This window comes from Linepithema humile, chromosome 1 (assembly GCF_040581485.1).
Source record: "Linepithema humile isolate Giens D197 chromosome 1, Lhum_UNIL_v1.0, whole genome shotgun sequence".
In the NCBI taxonomy this organism is placed as follows: Eukaryota; Metazoa; Arthropoda; class Insecta; order Hymenoptera; family Formicidae; genus Linepithema; species Linepithema humile.
Window position 1 is genome coordinate 36,779,986 of NC_090128.1, and position 21,971 is coordinate 36,801,956.

At 36.4% G+C, this 21,971-nt stretch overlaps 2 protein-coding genes across 2 annotated transcripts in view; one reads left to right on the forward strand and one right to left on the reverse strand.

The window, feature by feature from the left end:
• Nucleotides 1–2,836, forward strand: Ets97D (DNA-binding protein Ets97D). Its single transcript, XM_012359242.2, has 6 exons — nucleotides 1–392; nucleotides 481–781; nucleotides 862–1,012; nucleotides 1,097–1,173; nucleotides 1,352–1,586; nucleotides 1,694–2,836. Exons 1-6 carry the CDS (start codon nucleotides 190–192, stop codon nucleotides 2,209–2,211), a joined length of 1,485 nt encoding a protein of 494 aa, XP_012214665.1. The 5' UTR covers nucleotides 1–189; the 3' UTR covers nucleotides 2,212–2,836.
• The window catches only part of LOC105667444 (hepatitis A virus cellular receptor 1-like), a 27,694-nt gene continuing 8,420 nt past the window's right edge, over nucleotides 2,698–21,971 (reverse strand). Inside the window, exon 2 of the mRNA XM_067347249.1 lies at nucleotides 2,698–5,888. Coding sequence (XP_067203350.1) covers nucleotides 5,301–5,723 — 423 coding nt within the window. The 5' untranslated portion in view covers nucleotides 5,724–5,888 and the 3' untranslated portion in view covers nucleotides 2,698–5,300. The remainder of the gene's footprint in view (nucleotides 5,889–21,971) is intronic.

The window sequence follows — 21,971 nt, forward strand, 5'->3', positions numbered from 1 at the left end:
TCTTGATTAAAAAATGATTTGAGTGTTGGCTAAAAATGGCTCAGGACCGAAAGAGAAAGAGTTTAAGAGACATTGCTTATTTTGTCTCGCACGTATTTATCTTAAGTGGCTTACGCATGTGTGCGGTACCTCCTTCATTCATGCTGCTTGCTTCTTGCGTCTAAAATCTGGCTACACGATTAATGTAGCATGACATTGGCTCTTATTCTTCTGGCATTATATACACCAAATGTGACCAAATGTTCGCTGGGCATTGCTGATGCAAACGAATATTTTGTTGAAGATTTTATTTATAGTGTTAATTTAAATTATAAATTGTTCACCCATTATAACGCATTTAGCACATTAATTGACATGGAACTAGAAAATCACCGGAAAAGTTCTGATAAAAGGTTAGTGAATTTATATACACTTGTTTCTATAAGTATAACCTAACTTATAATTAAGATTCTTTCGACATTTATTTCACTTGTTTTCTAGTTTTGATACTGATGATGAAGCGGATTATGCTATGATAAGGCAAATAAAAATGGAACCTGAAACGATCTTCTCACCTCCTGAAGATGATATTATGGCACAACTGCAACAGGATAGCTCTGATTTGGAAGTTGAACCTAGTTTTACTTTAGAAGGTGCCTCAAATGGCGAGTATTGCAATGAAGGAATATTAATGCAACACATGGATATCAGAGAACCATTATCTACATTAAGAAGCCTTTTGGAAGAGAGGTTAACTATGGATTTGAAGAATTATTCATTTTGGCTGCAAAACGCACAGGTGGTAAGTGATAAAATGTATATTACAACGTTTTCTCAGTTTAAAATGTTTTATATTATCTTATATGTTTTTTTATATAATAGTTGGAAAATCATAAAAATTTAGTGGATCAATGTGTCCAAGGAGAAGGACTAGTTCAGATTAATGTACAAGTAAAGCCTATGCTGAAACGCATCAATATAGTAGATGTTCTTAAACCAGCAGAAGATTATATTGAAGATACAGAAAGTAATTGTATGTATAAATATAAAAAAATACATCTAATTTTAGTTAAAATAGTTTTGATAGATTAAATAAGATATTTTTCTTATGATATAGCACCCGTACCTGTGGCTCAAGAAAATAAAAGAAATGTCATAAAATGGATGGTAGATGCATACTATAAAAGGGAACAGGTAAAGAAAAATATAAAAGTTGTTTTATATATATTATTGTAATTCAAATTCAATTTCCTCATGTTAAAGGAATATTTGATATTATTAAGCATTTATTTAGTAAAGTAGCATATAGTAAGAAAAATTCAATGTTTTTAAAAATTGTTTATCTAAAATATATGTATATATTTTTTGAAAGGAACGTTTAAAAATACCAAGCGATCCAAAAGAATGGTCAGAAGCTCATGTTAAACATTGGTTGCAATGGGCTGTTAGACAATTTAAGTTGATATCGTTACGATTGGCTGATTGGAATATAACCGGAGCGCAATTGTGTAACCTTACTATAGATGAGTTTCATGCAAAAGTGCCTCTTGACCCAGGAGATGTATTCTGGACGCATTTTGAACTTCTTAGAAAATGCAAATTTGTTGGTATGCGAAAAAAATATTTAATATCGCACAGTTTAATAATAAAGAAAATATTTGCTAGATAAATCCAAATTTTTAATAAATTTTATGAAGATTATTGTTTTCCGTAGCTGTAGTGCAAAAAGATACACCAGATTCACCCAATGAAGCTATTGCGGAGAAGTTGATTAAAGCGCGAAATCAAAAAGTGAAATCCAAGTCTACAGGAAATCAACAAGCGCGTGTGGTTTCCAATATGCCATTGGAGAACGTCGATCCGGCTTCGATCCCTGTAACCCCTTCTAATCGTGCTGTTAATAGTGGTCAAATACAGTTGTGGCAATTTTTATTAGAATTATTAACCGACAAAGAATATAGAAGTGCAATTCAGTGGGTGGGAACTGAAGGGGAATTCAAACTTAATCAGCCGGAAGCAGTGGCACAATTGTGGGGAGCACGCAAAAATAAGCCGTCGATGAATTATGAGAAATTGAGTAGAGCGCTTCGATATTATTACGATGGTGATATGATTTCCAAAGTTCATGGTAAACGGTTTGTTTATAAATTTGTTTGTGATTTGAAACAGCTGTTGGGCTATTCGGCTGCAGAGTTGAGTAAACTTGTCGAGGAGGGAAGAAGATACTTCTGATGAAATCATATACCTAATTACTATTAAAAGAATTTTTATTATAAGCATTTTGATATTTTCACTATCTTGTTTAAACATAATTTCATGCGGTAAATAATTGTATATATGGACAAGTATAGTACTTTATATTCTTATGTTACTTTAAATATAGCTTTTTCATCAGTCATATTTCGTTATTTCTTCATTACTTATAAATTTATAAATTCCTTTTCATATTTTTTTTTTAAACAACTTGAGAGTAAGTGATTTTTCCACATAACGTCATATCAGAATTGATGAAAGTAGTGAAATGCTATAGTGAAATAATATTAATATTTACATAAAAGTAGATTTTCAACATCAATTAAAAGCGTTTACTTTACTGTAGTTGGTTTATTAAACTTCATAATATATATGCATGTGAAAACAGCACAAAAATATTTTAAAAATCTGAAAGTGATGAGTGTTTAATGTTCATTTTATAACAGTTAAATCATTAAAGTCATATTCCTTATGCATGTAAATTATAGATGTATTTTAATAATTTTTCCTTGGACAAGACAAGTAGGAGAATATCCTCTTTACTACATGATGTACAGAATGTGTATATACAAATATAATTAATAAATTTGATTTTAAGTCATGAGCTGCGGATAATGTACTGTATCATTTTTGATAACCTATAAGACTATTATAAGATTAATTTAAGAAGTTCGGGTATAATAATACAGGAAAGCAAGTAACAGAAAATTATTAAGTGTGTATCGATATATAAATAAATAAAAAAATAAAAAATAATATATATATATATACATACATATATATATTTAATTAATATTGAGACATATTTTTATAATATAGTTAATATGTTAGTATATTAACATAAAGTCCTGTGTTACCAAAAAAACATAAATATTTTATAAAATACATTTTGATAATATTGTAATTTAAATTTTTCGAATAAACAGTGCGCCTTGTACAGGAAGAATCGCAATGTCATTTCAAACTATTACTGATTATATATGCCATTTGTTTACTATTACAATAACTAGAATATATTCTTAAAATTTGGTTTGTTCTTTTTCAGAAACATCAAAAATATCTAAATCTGAGACCAAGGCGTATGCGATAGTAAGTTTTTCTAAAGCTACTGATGAAAAATTAAGCGATGAATGTTATGCAACATAAGCAGTCGTTTGTTCTTTCTTTTTCTCTCTCTCTCTCTCTCACTTTAATCGCACACAAAATATGTAGAAATAATTCGCAGAATACGCAAATGTGGCGCGGCAAGTAGTCGAAACATGTGGCCGTTTGTATCTCTGTTGCTAGGACTGACTTTTGATCGGCAAAAGGCAGCACTCATCGCCAATACCAGAGAATCTAGCCTGTGAGATATCGGTCGCGACGTCACAAGTTAGGGTCTCAGGGAACCGGCGACGCGGCAGGCTTTACATTCAGCCCGCCCGCCATTGCCCTTTTTCTCTTTTTTTCACGCTCACCACCACTCATTCTCTCTATCTCATTCACTCTACAGCCGCTTTGCTTTTCAATTTTAATTTATAACTGTCCTAATTTGTTGCAAATTATTATTATGCTAAAGTTGAAGAAATTGTACAGACAATTAGTAAAGGCTGGACAAATGTTCCATCGTATTTTTTCTTAAAGAAAGTCTTTTATCGAGAATGCTTCTTCTGAAACCCAATTTACAAAATTGTCATGCTTGGAGAATAAGAAATGGAAAAGCCAGTATAGGAACAAAAATATTTTTTATGTTTATTATACAATTAACACAAATGTTTTAAAAAAAGAATATGAATTATATATAAAATATATATGATCAGCTAGAGAAGAAAAAAGTTTATGCTTAAATTTTTTCGTTTTTAGGTTTTGACAATTACATCCTAATTAAAACTTCTACTTTTAATAATAATAAATCTAGTTTTAATATTCAATAATTAAAATATGAAAGATCCTTTTTACTTCTATTTTCATATAATTTAAGACGTATAAAAGTCTGATATAAACAATATAATAAAATATAGAAAAAAATGTTTTAAAATTAAATAAGAAAAAATAAAATAGACATTTTCATAATAACAAAAAATTTTAATTGCATTTAAACGTGTTTCCTCAAAAAGTTGATTTTAAGTATATGTCGCTTTTTCCCTAGTCAATTACACACAGTACATATCTGATAAAGAAACAATTTTTCTTATCGGATCATATCGGAGAAATCGTTGAAATCTTTGCTTGTTCAATAAAGTATAGGCAGTAATAAAGTATAGGTAGATCAAAGACATTTGGTCAGATACGTACACACACTCCTGCCAAAAGACACTCGCACGCGTTGACATTCACACTGTGAAAAATTCCCCACTTTACGCATTTGTATATAAAAAATATGACGCTTTTCTACCGAATTCTTCCCTTCCGCGCGCGGAAAATCTCACGATTCGCTCCTCGAGAGTCACGTAGCGTCGACAGCGTCGCGGCGCCGACGACCGGGAAAGTTAGCAAGTTGTACAGTGGACTTCGTATCTTGCGAATTTCCATTCCCTACTATACAACCTACTACCTCACCCAGACGTCGTCGCGGGCTCCTCCTCTGTCGTCCGTTGTGTTCCATCGACGTTTCTTCTTTCTCTTAATTCTACCAACCGATTTTTTTCAGTCGGCCGATTTGCCTCACTTTCTTACTTTAATTCCATTGGTACCAGATAAATTTCGTATTTACATTAATTTTGACATATACATACGCGCGTACAATTTATATCTACTATAATACAATAATCAATGTGTTGATTTTTATTAATACAATATGACGCTGCTTAATATATTATTGTCATAATAAAATTGCTTTACAATTTTATAGTTTTGACAGAAGCTTCCTCCGCACTGTTAAGTTTCGCAGATATATATTTTGTTTTACAAGAAGGACATTATTTTACAATATTATGCACAATAATGTTTGCGATGCCAATATTTGATTTTATGTTCAATGTAAAATAGTCTCCTTAAGTGATATGTACATTTTTCAACTTTAACAAAACTTTAATGTTGCTTTAACGGTTGGTAGATTCAAAATGGTCCCCTTTTCACGTATGAGAAAATTACTTGACAAGAAGTCTGTTGCTTATAACCGGAAGTGCCGCGAGCATTCGGAGGAACAGAGGGGTGGTGATGATGGTGGTGGTGATGGTAGTGGCAACAGTAGTAATAGTAGTAGTAGTAATAGTAGCAGTAGTAGTAATAGTAGTAGCAGTAGTAGTAGTAGTAGTAGTAGCAGTAGTAGTAGTAGTAGTAGTAGTAGTAGTAGTAGTAGTAGTAATAGTAGCAGTAGTAGTAGTAGTAGTAAATAGTAGTAGTGGTGGTGGATGTGGTGGTAGTAGTGGTAGTGGTAATGGTAGCAGTACCGATAGTGGGGTAGTGGTGGTGGTGGTGCTGGTGATGGAGGGGTAGGAGGAGGATCCGTCGAAAAGTTTTAACGCCGGCCTGACTACATGTACCGGTAGATAGGAGCTTGCGGTATGCATATAAAAAAGCCCACAAGTTCGGATCTACGGGTTAGTGTCATCAAGTATAGCCGATAACTATCGTCCGCCGAGATCTATCCACACGGAGATTGACTCAAGAAATTCGAGAGGCCTTGGTAATCCAGCAGTCGTTCAAAGACCAGTGTTCACAGCAAATCGGCACACCTGCGGAAATGCAAACCGATTATTATTTATTTCGTTGAAATCAATACTGTGTTTCGTGTTATTTATAAATTAATATACAGTGTTATATTAATATATAGTGCTATTTTCTGATAACCATTGTAGTTTTTTATTACTCATAAACTAACAATTCTCCAAATAAAGTATTCGCAACTCTTCATTGTCAGCATGAGTAAAAAATTATAAAATCAAAATTGTATTAATTTAATTATAAAATGAAAATAAAAATGTGAGCTAACGTTCTCGCTAAACATTTTTTATTTACTTTTGGGTCACTGATGTAATCTTCTTGAGTGTCTATAATGTTACTATCTTTATACCGTCTAATTATACCGAGATCCCTATGCTATTAATATATTGCATATTATTAATTAAACTTATTTATTGCAATTTTGGTAACACTAATCGCAGCTGCTTTTTTAATTAATGCTGTGATTCTCAATCACGTGTGCCTGCATTAGCCGGATTATTGATTTAAATTTAGAATTTTCTTGATTTTATTTATTATTATTTTTTATTTCCCAGTCAACTGTTCCGTTATTATATGTAAATCAATTTGATTTCGTTTAAATGTGTCAACAGTTAAAATTACTGTAAATTGATATATGTTGTTTTAATAAATTATTTGCAACTTGATATTTGTTTTTTATTTAGTTTATTATCAATTAAATTTTTATTTACTTAAAATGCTATTACAAAATATTTAATTTTGTCGATTATTTGATTATTAATTGGTTAGTCGTATACTTAATTATAGTTTTTGTGCTATCAAAATTTAGTCGATGATTAAATGACTAATGACTGCCCGTAAGCGATTGACTTGCGCGTTTGCTACCTGATACCTTTCCCACAATTGAGGGATTGGAAGGGATAAGAATTGGTGCAAAAAGAAGAGGATATTTTTAATCAAATGTGGTGTATTAAACATTTTTTTAATAGATTAAGCACCGGAAAATAAGATTTTAAATAAAAGATTGTCAATTCACATGTTGCTTGTGTATTTATAAAAGGATATTGTTGCAGAAGCACCAAATGTCTTTTTAATGATAGATTCTTCCATTAATAGTTCAAGTTATAAGCGATTAAAATATAAGAAGCTTTTGCAAACTAAAAAGCTTCAAGGAGCCACATGAATGACAAAGTCACAATTTTCAATTTATTTTAGATGAAATTAACTTTAAGGTTTAGTTATATAGGTATACAATGCTCAAAAATTGAAAAATTATAATTAATAACAAAATTTTTGACATTTTTGCAGAAAAATAGTTTGCAAAATGGTCGAAGAATCTATTATTTAAAGGACGTTCGTTAGTTTTGAGATTAATTTCAGATTGATTCGCTGTTAATAATTTACATATGTAGTAATACGTGTTTAGAGTTCTCGTTCTGCGATAGATTATTCATGTCAGTAAAATATTACTTGATTAAATTGACTTCTTTCATGCATCATTTAATACATTTAAAAGCGAGTTAATTGAAAACTTTTAGATTGTGTTGTAAAATGCTTCTCTTTTTATTCTTTTATCTTGTATATATAGATCTTGTATATATAGATTTTTATTTAAATTTATCTGCTGAGAGATATATACGTAAAACTAAAAATGTACTAAGGGAACTTTTCGATTTATAAATAAATAAGTCAATAAAATAAATTCTAAGAGATAAAGCGGAGTGAATAATTCTGGATTAAAAATAATTGAAGCTTTAAGTGCCAATTAAAAAAAATCGCGATTAGAATAAAAACCTGTTCTACGTGCCATTGCTAACAACATGTATAAAGTGTTAAGTGCTATTCGTATAATAGTGACTTGCAATAAATAATTTAATTAATAATAATTTAATTAAATTAATTAATACAATAAATAATTTAAACGATTTATTGCAAATCACTCATATAAATGGTACTTAATGCTTTATACACGTTGTTAGCACTGGCATTTAGAGCAGTTTTTGATTTTAATTGCAATTTTTTAAAAAAGACTCTAAGTGCCAATCAGCTGTTGCAGATGTCTGCAAGTCATTTTTTCTATTGTAATAATTATTTTATATAGAGTAAAATACAAAATATATTGAATATCTTAAAACAAGAAAGAGTAAACTTATACTACTTAAAAAAAAAATAAAAATAAGAAAAAAAAGTTTTATTAATAAACGATAAAAATGTATACTTGAATGGTCAAAGATTCGATAGAAATTTGGATGTTTAGAAAAGTTCGTGTTCGTATTTCTCTTCGCAGTGACTCGGTCCCGGCTCGGCGACGCCGTTGTGGACCGTAGTCGGGCCGTTTCTGGGCCGCCGCGAAGATCAGAAGGGCGTAGAAGAAAAAGTCCGTGGGTCCTATGAGAAACAAGAAACGGCGGAATAAGCAGGGGGTGGAGGGAAGGGGGGAGGGAGAGAAAGAGAGAGAAAGAGAGAAACAAGGAGAAGAAGAATGTAAGAGTGCACGCGGAGAAGTAGGTAGGCTCTCTTGGACGTTGTAAAAATCCCCTGCATCCTCATTCGTAGACAGTTTAATGGCCTTTGCCGTTCTCTCTATTGCTTCGGGTTTAAGGGATGCAACGCACTGTTTCCGAGAGACCGATCATACGATATTGCGTTTCGTACTATGAATCGTGCACCTGATTCCAGCTTAGGATTCCATTAAATCCATGTCATTCTCACATGATTAATTTAGAAGTAATACGCAAATTAAATTTATGTATCTTTTAACTGAGTAATCATTCAATTCAGTTAATTGCATTTATAAGATATGCATCAAATGCGGTTTAATCAGGTTTAATTAATCGGTTTAAAATTTTTCAAATAAATATTTTACATACGACTTTCCATTAAGAAAGAAAACATTTCGAAAATTTTGTATATTAAATTTTTGCTTAAGTTGAGAAGAGCATGTCCAAATTTTTATTTTTAACGTCCGAGAGACGTTGTTAAATACATTTCGTATTGAAATGCGATATTTCGGACTAGCAAGGACTGAAGTAACATTGTGGACGAGGCTTAAAATGCTTCAGGATCCGCGACGAAGAATCCCCGACGCAAAACTAGTCGAACAAGAATATGAAAAATAAATTATTATCTCGCAACCCCGTTTGCATATGTAGAAAGTGAATTTCCGCGCGTGTGTGTTGCAGACTGCAAAAATATCATTTATTGTATTTGAAGCCCTTTCGTAACCTAGCCTCACACATATACACACACACATACACACACATACACACACACATATACTGCCGCGTATGATAGATCGTTATGACGATTGCTTGTGCATTCTAATGTGTACAAAGGCTACATCTCCGAATCGTCGAAAATGATACTAATACGTAATTGTATAGAAAAGTGTTCAATTTACGTATCGCGGATAAATAATTCGATATGTCAACATTTGGTCGATAAACGCGAATCTTGCGAAGAACGGAACTGTTGCTATGTACTTAGTCCGGCACGGTCCAATCTGTTGAAAAATGTGGGATCAACAGAGATGCATCTTGATGCGTGCGCGCTTGCAACGCAGGGTTCATTCGAAGGGCCGCAGGGCCGTTGGATGGGAAGAAACGGGCGGGGGCGCGTAAGGGCGACGCATAATCACAGGGGCGTTGAATTCAGGGGATATCAAAGAGAGAAAGAGAGAGAAAGCGAGTGGGGAGAAGGGCGAAGGAATCGACAACGGGGAACCGGGGTCACCGCCATATTATATTTAGCGAGACGCAACCGTGTGAATGAACTGCGTCTCAGGGGCGGGTCCATCGCGGGATACTCTTTCTCTCTCTCTTTCGCCTTCCTTTCGCGCGAAAATTACAGTCTAGCAGAATTATTCACGATTTATCGATAAACAAATTATTGCTAATTTGACATTAGATTTACGTTTATGGGCGGTGAAATTATTTTGTTTTTTATATTATACGTAAATTATATAGAAAAGTTATTTCGCTACTCATAAATGTAATGACATCGGCAAAATGTCATTTTCATTTCCATCAATATTGATTAACAATTGTAAATTTATGCTGGATAAATTTACGAAAGTAACTACAGTTGTAATTTAAAATAATATTTTTAAAAGAAAAGTTAGAGAGAGAAAGAGCAGAGAAATATTTTTTTTATAAAATGATAAAGGATTAAATCGTGGAAAATAGAAAAATATGTTCTTCTAATATGTTATCTAAATATATTATAAGATGAAAATAGAGTAGTATAAATGAAAACATAAGTGGCAACGTAATCAAATATCCCGTTGTGTATCGCGATGCACTACATTAACTGAGAAAAAATTACTGAGTTTTTTTTCTTGGAAACTTAGCAGTACTTTATATATGTAAAGCCGTCATTAGTTACAGAACGCTGCTATGCAATGGACCTTTTATTAATGAAAAGTTCACTCAATTACGGCGATAAAAAAAGGAGAAAAATAACCATATTCTATTCAGTCAAAATAGAGGATATTTCGAAGTTATTTTAAAGCTACTCTAAATAACTTGCGATAAAACTCGAAATAAACATTTACATAGATAAATTCTATATATGATTTCACCTAATAGCAAACATTTAAAAAATCAAAATACACATGTACAAAATATCCCACATATCATATATATTTTGTACATATGTGTAATCTGATTTTTCAAATGTTTCTTGCATTATACGACATATAAAATTATAAGTAGAATCCTATCAAGAGAATTTCTGTTGCGAGTTATATAAATGATTCAAAGTGAATCTTAATGTTCAGTACACAATGCACTAAATGAGTATATAAAAAGTATATCTTTTTACTGCTTTAAAAATTTTTATCGTCGATGTTGAACGTAATTCCTACAATCAAGTTAGTTTAGCAGCAATAGTGAAACATCAATGATTTTAACAGCGAGAAATGTTCGTCACACTTGTAGAAAGGCGTATCAATTGCGTAATCGTTTTATAAGTTTACATGTACCTCGTCTAAAATATGTACGTTCGCGAACAAAGCAAACAACACCATTCTATCTTATCGTGTGTGTGTGCATTTTGCTACCGAAGTAAATATACTTCAACTCGCGGCATCGTCAATGAATATTTAATGAAAACGCGACAAATAATTTTATCCCCGTATAAATAAATATATTTAAAAAATATTCTGGTGTAAAATCTTATCGATTTTGATAAATACCGATTTGCTGAACAATTATTTCGGGAGTTTAAGTATTTTAATTTAACACGTTTTAGTATATGAAAATGAATAAATTTAACATATTTATTTATATTGGGTTTTTGACTAAAACTGTACTGGATTCTTTTAAATTTTATTAGACTATGAATAAAAAATTCCACCAGACTAACATAAGGTTAATATTATATTGTGGTAATAAAATTGAGTAAGTGTTGAATTTCTAATAAAACTTTGAACGATTTAAAACAACATTATTAGCTTTTCAAGTCGATATCATTGGCTTTTTATCATACACTTGCTTAGTAATGCTAAAAACACGTTGAAACTCAGTCGCTCGCAAAATAAAAATAGAATCTTCGCAGAAATAATTTCAATAAAAATTCCCCGAGAATTCTTTGCTTCCTACAGGCACAAATTCAGGCACGGAGAATTCCATGTTTTCCAGGATTTCCCAAACAACGGACACCTCATGAATTATTAAAAATAAAACTAGAATCTTCGCAGACAATTTCAAGAAAAATTCTACAGATCCTAATAAAATTCTTTGACTTCTCGACGGGCGGACAAAATTTCTGGGAAAATCTGGGAAAACCATTGTGTAGACAGATTTTTCGGGTAATAGATCTTCTGGGGGATCATAAAAATCATGCCGATAATGCAAAGATATAGGAACACCGGCGAAACTGTCGTCGCGAGAAAGATGCATTTTTCCGCGGCGAGCCGTAAGAAACCAGGAGGAAGACGAGGAGAAAAGGGCACGGAAGAAGGGAGGTGATACGCATCGAATGAAAGAACAGAAGTGAAGAGGCGAAAGGAAGTGGGAAAGAGAAAGACGGAAACGAGAATCGCGCGGAGTAGACAGAAGAAACGTCCCCATAGCAACACGACGCGAACTGAGCTCGCCGCTGTTCGCGAGTCCTCGTTCTCTCGTATGCTTTTCGATACGTCGAGCGCCTTGGTATACGCGCACATCTGGTATGACGTTCATATATGATAAATTTATTTCCTTCCAAATATGAAGGCGGCTTTAGTCATCGGTTTAACGCCATTTTAACGGTACCGCTACTTCTACCGCGTAAGCCTCAAGAAGGTTGCTAAGGTCGCCAACTGGGAAACGATAATCGATCGACAATCTGACCCCTTGAAGACAACTTGACTTCTCCTTCTCTTTCTGTCTTAAATAAAACGGAATTCTCGCGCGTTTTAACATTATTAAAGTCCGTATAGCGTTATAATTATTAATGAATGTGAATAGGCTTTTGTGTGAAGTATAAATGTTAAATTTTTTGAATGAAAGTTGAATAAAAATTTGTATATATTGAATTTAAGCCAACGTTGAGATAAAACAAGCAATGCCGATTTTTACATGTGCAGAAACACGCGTATAAATGGCTTATCATAGTAATGTTCAATTTTTCTTTTTGATAAAATTACATACACAATCGGATTTTGTAATAAATCGATTCACTGATGATGCTAAAAATAATTGGTCTATAATTCTACGCTTTAAATCGTAAATCATTAAACTCACATTAACATCGAGTCTATTATCGTATAAGATTCAATAATTGAAATTAAAAGCATGTGTCAATTATACAATAATTAATGAATTTCGTGATTGTCGCTATTTTACACAACCATAAATTAGAAATATAAAATTGATATTTTAACACGATTTAAGCAGAGATTTATAAGTTATATTTAATTCCATATGGCTTGGAAAATGAGTTGGAAAGAGGAGACGTTGTCCATTGATTTATAAAAAAAAATATATGCGCACTTTTCATCTTTTTCAGGATAATTTTTAATATTTAATAATAATTTTATTTAATGCTTTAAACGGGAACATTTTATTCATCTATAAAGTGCTTTATTTCATATAATACTAGTATATTAACAAAAACAATTTATTCTAATAGATAATATCACTCTCGTAAATAAATTCTAAAAAAAAGAGAAAAAGTGCGGAGATATTTTTTTCTCCAGCCATTGTATATCCGATATTTCTCTGACTTCTGATTTACGGACTATAGGAACTGGTCAATCCTGTCTCACAAGGTACACTGGGAGGACGAAGGACCTCCTCATCCGAAGTGAATATCGAGCCGCGGCCGCAATGCAGTCCGCGTTCGTTCGCATCCCGCAGTTGTACCTCGCAGCGCGCAGCGCGGTGCAACGTAACGCGGCGGCGACGGAGCATGGCGGGAGGGGTGAACACCGGCGGCAAGCACAAACCGGCGTACGGGAGCGAGAGAGACGCAGCGAGGAAAAAAGGGACACTATGTGTGCCCCCGCGATTCACTACACCCATAAAGCCTATTCCCCGCCCACTGCCTAGACCATACCGGCCAATGACTGGCATGCGCCCATTCTATTAGAGAGGTCGTAGGCACGGCCTAGGCCTCGAATACACGCATCCCGTACGCGTTCTATCCCCCTCTCCCCGTACGCAAAATACGCGATTAACGAATTGTGTTGTCTTCTCCCGATCTGTCTTGATTCGTCCGATAATTCGCCTCTCAGCCAATCTTTTCATCCCGCATTCCCGCTGTATATTTATCGCTAATTGCAAGTACTAACGATCCTTGTCTCATACTCATTTAACATCTCATTCATACTCGCGTAACGTCTTGCTTAAGATGTTTATTCAATACAAAAACATTTCTTGATTTTCGCATAAACATTTTCGATCAAATTTCAATGTACAAAGATAGACCACATTTTTAAAGATTTGATGGTTTGTGGACTACAAAGATATTCTCGGTAAAAAAAAAACCGTATCATCATAATTCTAAATTACATTAAATAAAATACTCTGTGTTGGAAACAATCGATAATATAAATGATAAGGATCGTAATTGCATTTTTAGATATGTTATAATAATATTTCAACGTTCTTATTATTAATTCTTTGCAGTTCAAATTAATTTCGACGAGTAAGTTAATATTAAATATCTTGTCTTTATTTTAACCTTATTGGATAAGACAAATAGAACAGAATAATTAAATACTGTTATCTAAACATTTTTATGAAGATTCAAACAACATAATTTGTAAATTATAATCATGTATTGCCTGAATTATTTGTAAAATTATGCGTAATTATCGTAAGACACTATGTCGAGTCCACCTTGGAGGATCACAAAGGACCGCAGAAGATTAATACTTTTTTCTTATTTTAATTATATACACATTATTATTTTCTTCAATGTACTTCTTGTATGTATATTATTAGAGAATTGCGATTTTTTCAAGGAAAATGTATTTAATTTTCAATTCGATTTAAATTCGTTGATTTTCTATAATCAACTTCAAAGATACAAATTATTTTTCTGAAAAGTTATGACCTTGCGGTTATAATACTTTTAAGTTGTCATTGTTATTCGTCGATATATGATTAAAATAACAACTTGTTCAGGATGCGATAAGCCTTTCCTTGGTATCCTCTTATCAATAATGTACATATAAATATAACTGCAAGTTTCATGTCAAATGTTTCAAATAATTTTAATCGTAAATGCTTACGTATGAAATCGAAGATGTTAATCATTTTTAATTCACGGAACAATCGCAAACAATTGTATCATGCATCGCGATTCTCCATTCGCATTCGCATTTTCCACATTCACGTGATGGTTTAGGGTGAATTTTTTAAATAATCAGATCTGTCCAGAGATATTATCTATGATACTACTCGTAAGAGATTAAAGATTGAGAATTGCGAATTAAAATTCGACTGATTGCATAATCTTGATCGTGGCCTACTTTGTTTTGATAGCGTTCCTTGAATATCCCTCTTTTCCTTGCAGGATTAAAGTGATACTTTAAGAAGACATAAATTTGCGATAGTCCTTAATCACACTCGGGGGTTGTACGCGCGCGTGATCAGATAGATCCAGTGACATTTTTGCGTAAGCGCGATAAGTTATGTAGAGATGTACGAAACGTAAATCGGTCTCATAGGCGGGAGTCACGCGATAACGGGTGCGACTCGTATTTCGTTATCCGAGAAGATATACAATCGTCGCCACATTCGTGACTGTACCGATTTCACTGACCTAGCCAATATAGTTGCTCGATTGGTTGGTTGACTGAGTGAAGACTCCGCTTAAAAGCGCGAATGCGTGCGTGCATGCGTGTGTGCGTGCGTGAATGAGTGAGTGCGTGCGTGCGTGAATAAGTGAGTGCGTGCGTGCGTGCTGAGTGCAAGCGTGCGCGAGTGCATACTTGCGCGAGTGTGTGCATGTGTGCGTGCGAATAGTGTCCATGACACTGCGCGCAAGCGATATATCGTTGGTATTGTACATCGCGCGTCTCGACGAAAGGCGTTGCACGCTGCTTACTTGCTGCTGCGTAGGGCCGCACATACGCGAGGCGAGATTCTCGCGCCAGGCGGTCCGTTGCACAACTTAGGTATTGATCTTAGTCGGAACTAGTTTCCGTTTCCATTCTCCCGCCCGTTCGCCCACCCTCCCTCCTATTCCTTTCCTATATTTCTGTTTTTTATTTTTATTGATTAATTTTCGTAAACAATGTAGAAGCGTTTCCTTTTCATCCTAGTGTCGTTTGACTCCGAAATCTCAACGTAAGTCGATGCACAGGCACGAAACGAATATTGTCGAGATAATTACGTTTTTGCACGAAAAGATTTGCATAATAATTTCGTTATCGAATATTTATCTGAACTTATAGCCACTTCTGATTTTATATTACTTTTGTTTAAAAATGAGTTGTGTAAAAACGACTAGCGAAAAAGGCGAAGTCTTTTTATATTTAACTCTGACTTGCGATTTATAGTGGGTGTTTGTCCTTTTCATGCACGGAGCAATCAAGAACGATAACTTATCGACTTATACGTAAGTGACAATGTGTGTGCGTGTCATACAGTTCTCCAAAAGGCCAATGATAAATTTCCAATTTTCGAGCATTTGTTGCTTCTTTTAGTGGAATTGTATACAGAATTTTGAATCGATTAATCAACATCGATATTTTCGTATTCTTTATATTCTAACAAAATACAAAATCTTTCATGCAATTACTTTACTCTGATTTGCATAAAAAATATAAACACCTTAGAAGGTATTGTAATTTTATTTACTAAAATTATTAGGAGGAACGTTTAGATAAATTTACGTAATTTTTTATTTTCTCCTAATAAAATAATTGTTTATTCTAGTGCTAAAGTTGTATAGAACGCGAAATATTCAGAATGTTTTCAAATCAATCTTATAATGAGATTATTATATGTTATATTACTAAAAATTAAAGTTAAATTCAAATTAAATTTCAATGTTACTATCTTGGTTCTAAGATAAATACATAAATAATTCTCTGCCGAAGCAATGATAATAAGATATATAATATATTTTTCGTTATCTCGTTTATTCTTTCTTTCTCTCTTCGATATACAGCTGTGCATTACGTTTCATTAGATAAAACATCGGACAAAACAATAATAATGCCCTTCAGTAGAAAAACGTGATACAGTCCAAGTTCAATGATTATTTATACGCGTCTTATTGCATAAAAAATATTTTTATTAATTCGCGTGTAAAAATTGATATGAATTGCAAAGCGCTTGCATAATGAATACAAAATAAATGGAAAATAGAATGATACGTATATTTTAATGATGCTCAGCACTTATGAAAGATCGCTGCAATGATTTCAATTTATTCCAGTTGGAGGAAATAATTTTAAAGCATAGAATTCGGTATTCGCAGAATTCTGCACTAGTGAGCTTACTAATTTTCTATAATCGTATCAGAATAATGAAAATATCCTGTCATTAGAACATCTTAACAGCAGATTTCTCAAGGGCAGAAATAGAATTCTTGGAATCTTTTTGATGAGTACTTCCTGACATTTTCTATTTTATATACACAATTGTCATAATAAAATAACCCAATGTCTGCGTACTTTCACATCATGCCCTTGATTGTTGATCTGAATAAAGAATTGTCCAAATAGCTGACCACCGATCAAGCAATTAGTTAAAAAATTAAAAATTGAGAAAAAATCTTAAATCAGAAATATAGAGAATTAACGACGCCTATTAAACTTGTTACGTTTATTTCTTTTTGTCTTTAACATTAACTATTATCTCTTATTTTCTTATTTATTCTCTTTTTTTTCTTCTCGTCCTTAATCGCATCTTACTTTCAAGTCTATCCGTAATAATGGAAAACGTAGAGGAATGCTTCTATCTAACTAACCTAATTTACTATTAACGTCATTGTTTTTACTGCTCTTTTGCATCGTTAAGAATGTTCTACTGGTAGAATTGCACTTTCCTGAGCTTTGCTGACCGGAAACCAGTCATTGTTGCGTATTAACGAGCAAAACAGCATATCGCTGCGTCGGCGAGAACATATCCTATCCTCCTAGATTCCTCCTCGCTCCGTGAAACTGTCAAAACTGCTGCGCGTGCGCGAGAGGGGAAACGAGACAACAGGGTGTCATTGACCCCGGACGTATGTATCCACCGAGGTTAAGGGTAATTTTATCGTCCCCGCACAGTGAAAAATACTTCCTTCCTTCCGTGCACTCTTAGAAACAAAGATCAATTAAAGACGCGACCGAGTTGAGAAACCGTAAAATCTTAAATCGTTAATCGACTTTAATTCCACCATTGCACGTTGACGTTTTAAAACGTTTTCGGCACACTCCGAATTCGTCGACACGTTCACTAAACCTCTTTTCTATCTTTTTAAACAAATACATACGCAGCAGTCATCGAAGAAGATGCAGCTATATACTGAAATCGCACTAAATGACGAAAGAATGAAACGGCGAGATTGAGCTAGTACGAAGGCACGTATGTTGCTTGTTAATCCAATTCGAAGGGAAAAATGGAGACTAATACGAAAATAATGCGATAATATAGATCGAACAAACCCCGAATTGCGCAAATGCCCCGACGTAAAAAACACCGTCCCGATGCATAATTCTGCAATTCCATTTAGGCAATAAACAGACAGCACCGTCCGAGACTGTATTAAACATAAAGTCGATCTTCGATATTTAACGAGGCACATTTTTCATTCTAGAAATGGTTTTATCGGAGATGAAAAATTCGGAGCAAGAGTGTAGTACAAGTTGCTAATTTTGAACGACATAACAGCGATAGAAGATTCGACACCTTTCTTGGCAATATCTTTTGCAGCTTGCAACGTATATAATCGCATTTAATTTGTGTCTACATTCGCCGTAACATGAATAACGAAAAGTTTGCAGAATTATATCGGAATCGCCTCTTTCGAGAAGATTCGACATCTTCTGACGGAGTATGATCGACTGTAAAACGAGGAGGACACTTCCAGGTCGTTTATTCAGAGCAGCGACGCGTTCGAGAATAAACGTCTTCCCGTTTCCTCGGAGGAAGCTAGCCTTCTCGCAAAGTGTTTCGTTTTCTTCGAAAAACTGCCCACGCGCTATGTTATTTCGTGCCACGTGCGTCGCGTATCTGAGAATAGAAGCAAAGCGCTAATCCAATTTTCACCGATCACTCAAATCAAATCGCAATCACCGCGGAGGATATCGCTCTACACAGTCAAAAGAGGAGAGGAGGAGGGGAGGGGGAGGAGGAGTTAACCGCGAAAAATAATTATTGTAAAATATCAGCGCGACTGACTGCCGAAATCGTGTGTAACGGCCGTTAAAATACGGGTGAGTTCGATCGCAAAAAATAGCTAGACAGCCAGACAGAAAGATAGAAAAGCGCGAGTGTTATCGATAATGCAATGCTTACTCTTTCAATAACCATTGCATTATCGAGTAACTCTCGAGTAACATCTCTCTCTCTCTCTCTCTCTCTCTCTCTCTCTCTCTCTCTCTCGCACTTTTTTCTCTCCTTACTCTATTCGCATTTTCGTTCCTTGCTTCGGAGTGCCAGAATTCCGTGTTGGTGATCTCGTTCTCTTTCACTCCCTCTATCCCTTGTATCGACATGTATGTATTCTTAATGTGCACATTCACTGTCATTAACACACACGCGAATTACAATTCGACGTATCACACTCGCACTGAGAAAAAAAAAACTTTTGGTCAGAAGTAGATAATGCGGCGCGACGCGATGCGTAAAACGCATCGCCGTCTCGTACGTCACGAGCATATAGTTGTCAACGACGCCGTCATCATCATCATTCACTGTGCAGACTCGCACTCGCACTGAACGCACACCATGCTCGCTCGGTCGGTCGGTCGGTCGGTCGGTCGTCGTCACACGATGCACCGGGATCGCGGCGGAGCATCGATTGGGCGGACAACGTCGGCACAACTTCGCGTCGCACGGAATCTCCGTGCATCCGTGTACTACAGAACGGATTTGAGAAGATTCACAGGTTGAAACCGATACAAAACACGACGGAAACTGGAGAGAGAGAGAGGGAGACACTAACCTTCATCGGTGACAGTGATCAGACTATGCGCTCGGATGCATCATCGTACGTGACGCGAATGAACGAGCAAGCGAGCGTGCGAACGAACGAACGAACGAACGAACGGACGGACAACGCCGTCGCCACCGCTGCCGCCACTGCCGCCGCCGCCGCCGCCGCCACTGCCGCCGCCGCCGTCGTCGCTGCGCTGCACCGTAACGATGGACGAGAGGAACACGACGGATTGAGGGGAAACGGAGGAGGAACTGGCGAAACTGTCGTGCCGCGTTGCGCCGCTGCTCTTCGTTCCGCTGTGTTTCGTGCGCGAACTACCGACCAGCAGGAGCCACCTTGTTTCGCGGCGACATCGCTCGTTCGCGCTACACATTCGGCGTAATTTAGTGTTCCCTGGACTCTACGTGTCATTGGGAGGATTTGTTCGGTCACCGCATCACATTCGAATCTTCTTCCGGGGTTTTTCTCGGGGAACGAGGGGGAAGGAGAGCGGGTAGGGGAGTTGGAGTGCGGGAGAAGGAGATAAGCGAAAGCAGAAAGAGCGGGAGAGAGTGTCGTTCGCCCCCCGATACATGGAGAGGGAGAGAGAGAGAGAGAGAGAGAAGAGGGATTTTATTGGCTCCCGCCGAGGCCAATGTCCCGCGAGGCCTTCCTCGCGCGCGACATCAGTGAAGAGAGAGAGGGATAAAGACAGAGAGAGAGAAAGAGAGGGGGGGAGAGAGGAGGGGGAGAGAGGAGGGGGAGAGGAAGAGAGAGAGAGAGAGAAGTCGCGCGATAGTCTCGAATGGTCGACGCGACCTCGACGGGGGAGGTGGCCTTTCGAGGACGATATACCTATTTTTTTCGTGCCCGTCGTCGGTGTACATATGAATTATAGTTCAATGGGTTGATTAATACGCACGTAGAAATGCGAATAATTCGTGAGCGCGGAGAAGTCGCAAATCCATTGAGCATGGATTCTATTAATACGCTATTAATCGTCGAAGATCCAAAATAAACGCAAACGCCAAGTAGTAAATATGTGTGGAGAAATATATATCATAATCATACGTAGAATATACATTTTTTATTAATAGGATGCACTTGGGCTTCGCAAAAGAGCATATCTTCGCGTTTGTCTTCGAAATGTCTCAATTCGACTTGTATATCGATGCAACCGAGATACATGGCACAGGGTCGAGGAGAAAGAGAGAGAGAAAAAGAGAGAGAGAGAGAGAGAGAGGGGGGAGGGAGTGGGGAAGAAAAGAGAAAGAGGGAGAAATCACTCTCATTCCACATCCGGACGAGGGACGAGGTCGGGGCGCACTTCGTGCGGAAAAACCAAACGACGGGGTCAGACGGCCGGTGAGTTCAGTGACACGGAAGAGAATTTGCTTTTCCGCGGGTGTCGGCGAGAGAAAGAAAGAAAGAAAGAAAGAGAGAGAAAGAGAGAGAGAGAGAGAGAGAGAGAGTAAGCAATCGTATACTCGCGCAACGAATTCGGCGCGAAGAAGGACCGAAGGTAAGAGGAACCGCGGAGAGAAATGCATTTCGGAGTAGTCCCTCGTCTCTCGCACGCACATGATCCGCTTTCCGTCCCTCTTACTCGCCCGACCTCCGCCTACCCCCGTCGCTCGTTCTCTTCCTTCGACCCTTCCTCCCGTAGCCCTTTTTCGACGGTGCGAAATTCAGTGCCAGTGGCGTAGGGAGCGAGGGACAGGCGAACGGTCCGAACAAATCAACACCCCACTACGCGCCGCGGTGTACCTTCCTCGTTTACCCCTCCTATCCGATCGAACAGCAGAGCGTTGCCGTTTGCCAATGGCGTTGCCAGCCCGTTGCAACGAGTGGGAGAGTGCCCGTTATCCCGCCTAAGATTGTCTTCGAAAATCAGCCGGCGTTGGTGATCGAAAATCTCATCATCGTCGTCTGAAACTGAAACTCGCCGAGCCGGATGATTTCGAAGAGACGAGACTGATCGCGCCGGTGCATCGCTGAAGAACAAGTTCTTACGGTCGTGCCACGTCTGTGTGTAGAAATTTCATTATTAGCTATTAGCCCCTCGATTTGTCCTTCGGCGAAACAAGGGAATGCGCGGTAATTAATGCGGTTTTCATTTGGTTTATCACCACTTTGTCGTCGTTATTTGTTATCAATTTGTTAAGCCGGTGGGGTATTCTCGCGAGGGAGGAATCAGATGGTTTTATGCTCGTAAAATCGTCGGAATTCGATTCTTCCCCACTATTAACTTCCTTACTGCGCGAAAATTTATCGTAAACTCACACGCTCATGCGATATTCATACATTCCTGGTGCAGATGAATTGGCGCAGCGATGCCGCGACGATGAAAGTTAATTCGCGAAACGAGCAACAGTGTTCCGGACGGGTTAACTCAAAACGATAGCGCGCGAATGAAGAAGGGTTGCCGCTCCTCGTGTCCCCCCCTCCCCCTTCATTCGACAACATTACGGAATGTCGTCGCTTAACGATTTTATTTTCTCCTCGCTCGCACGGACCAATCTCTATTCCTCTTTATCTTTCTCTCAGTC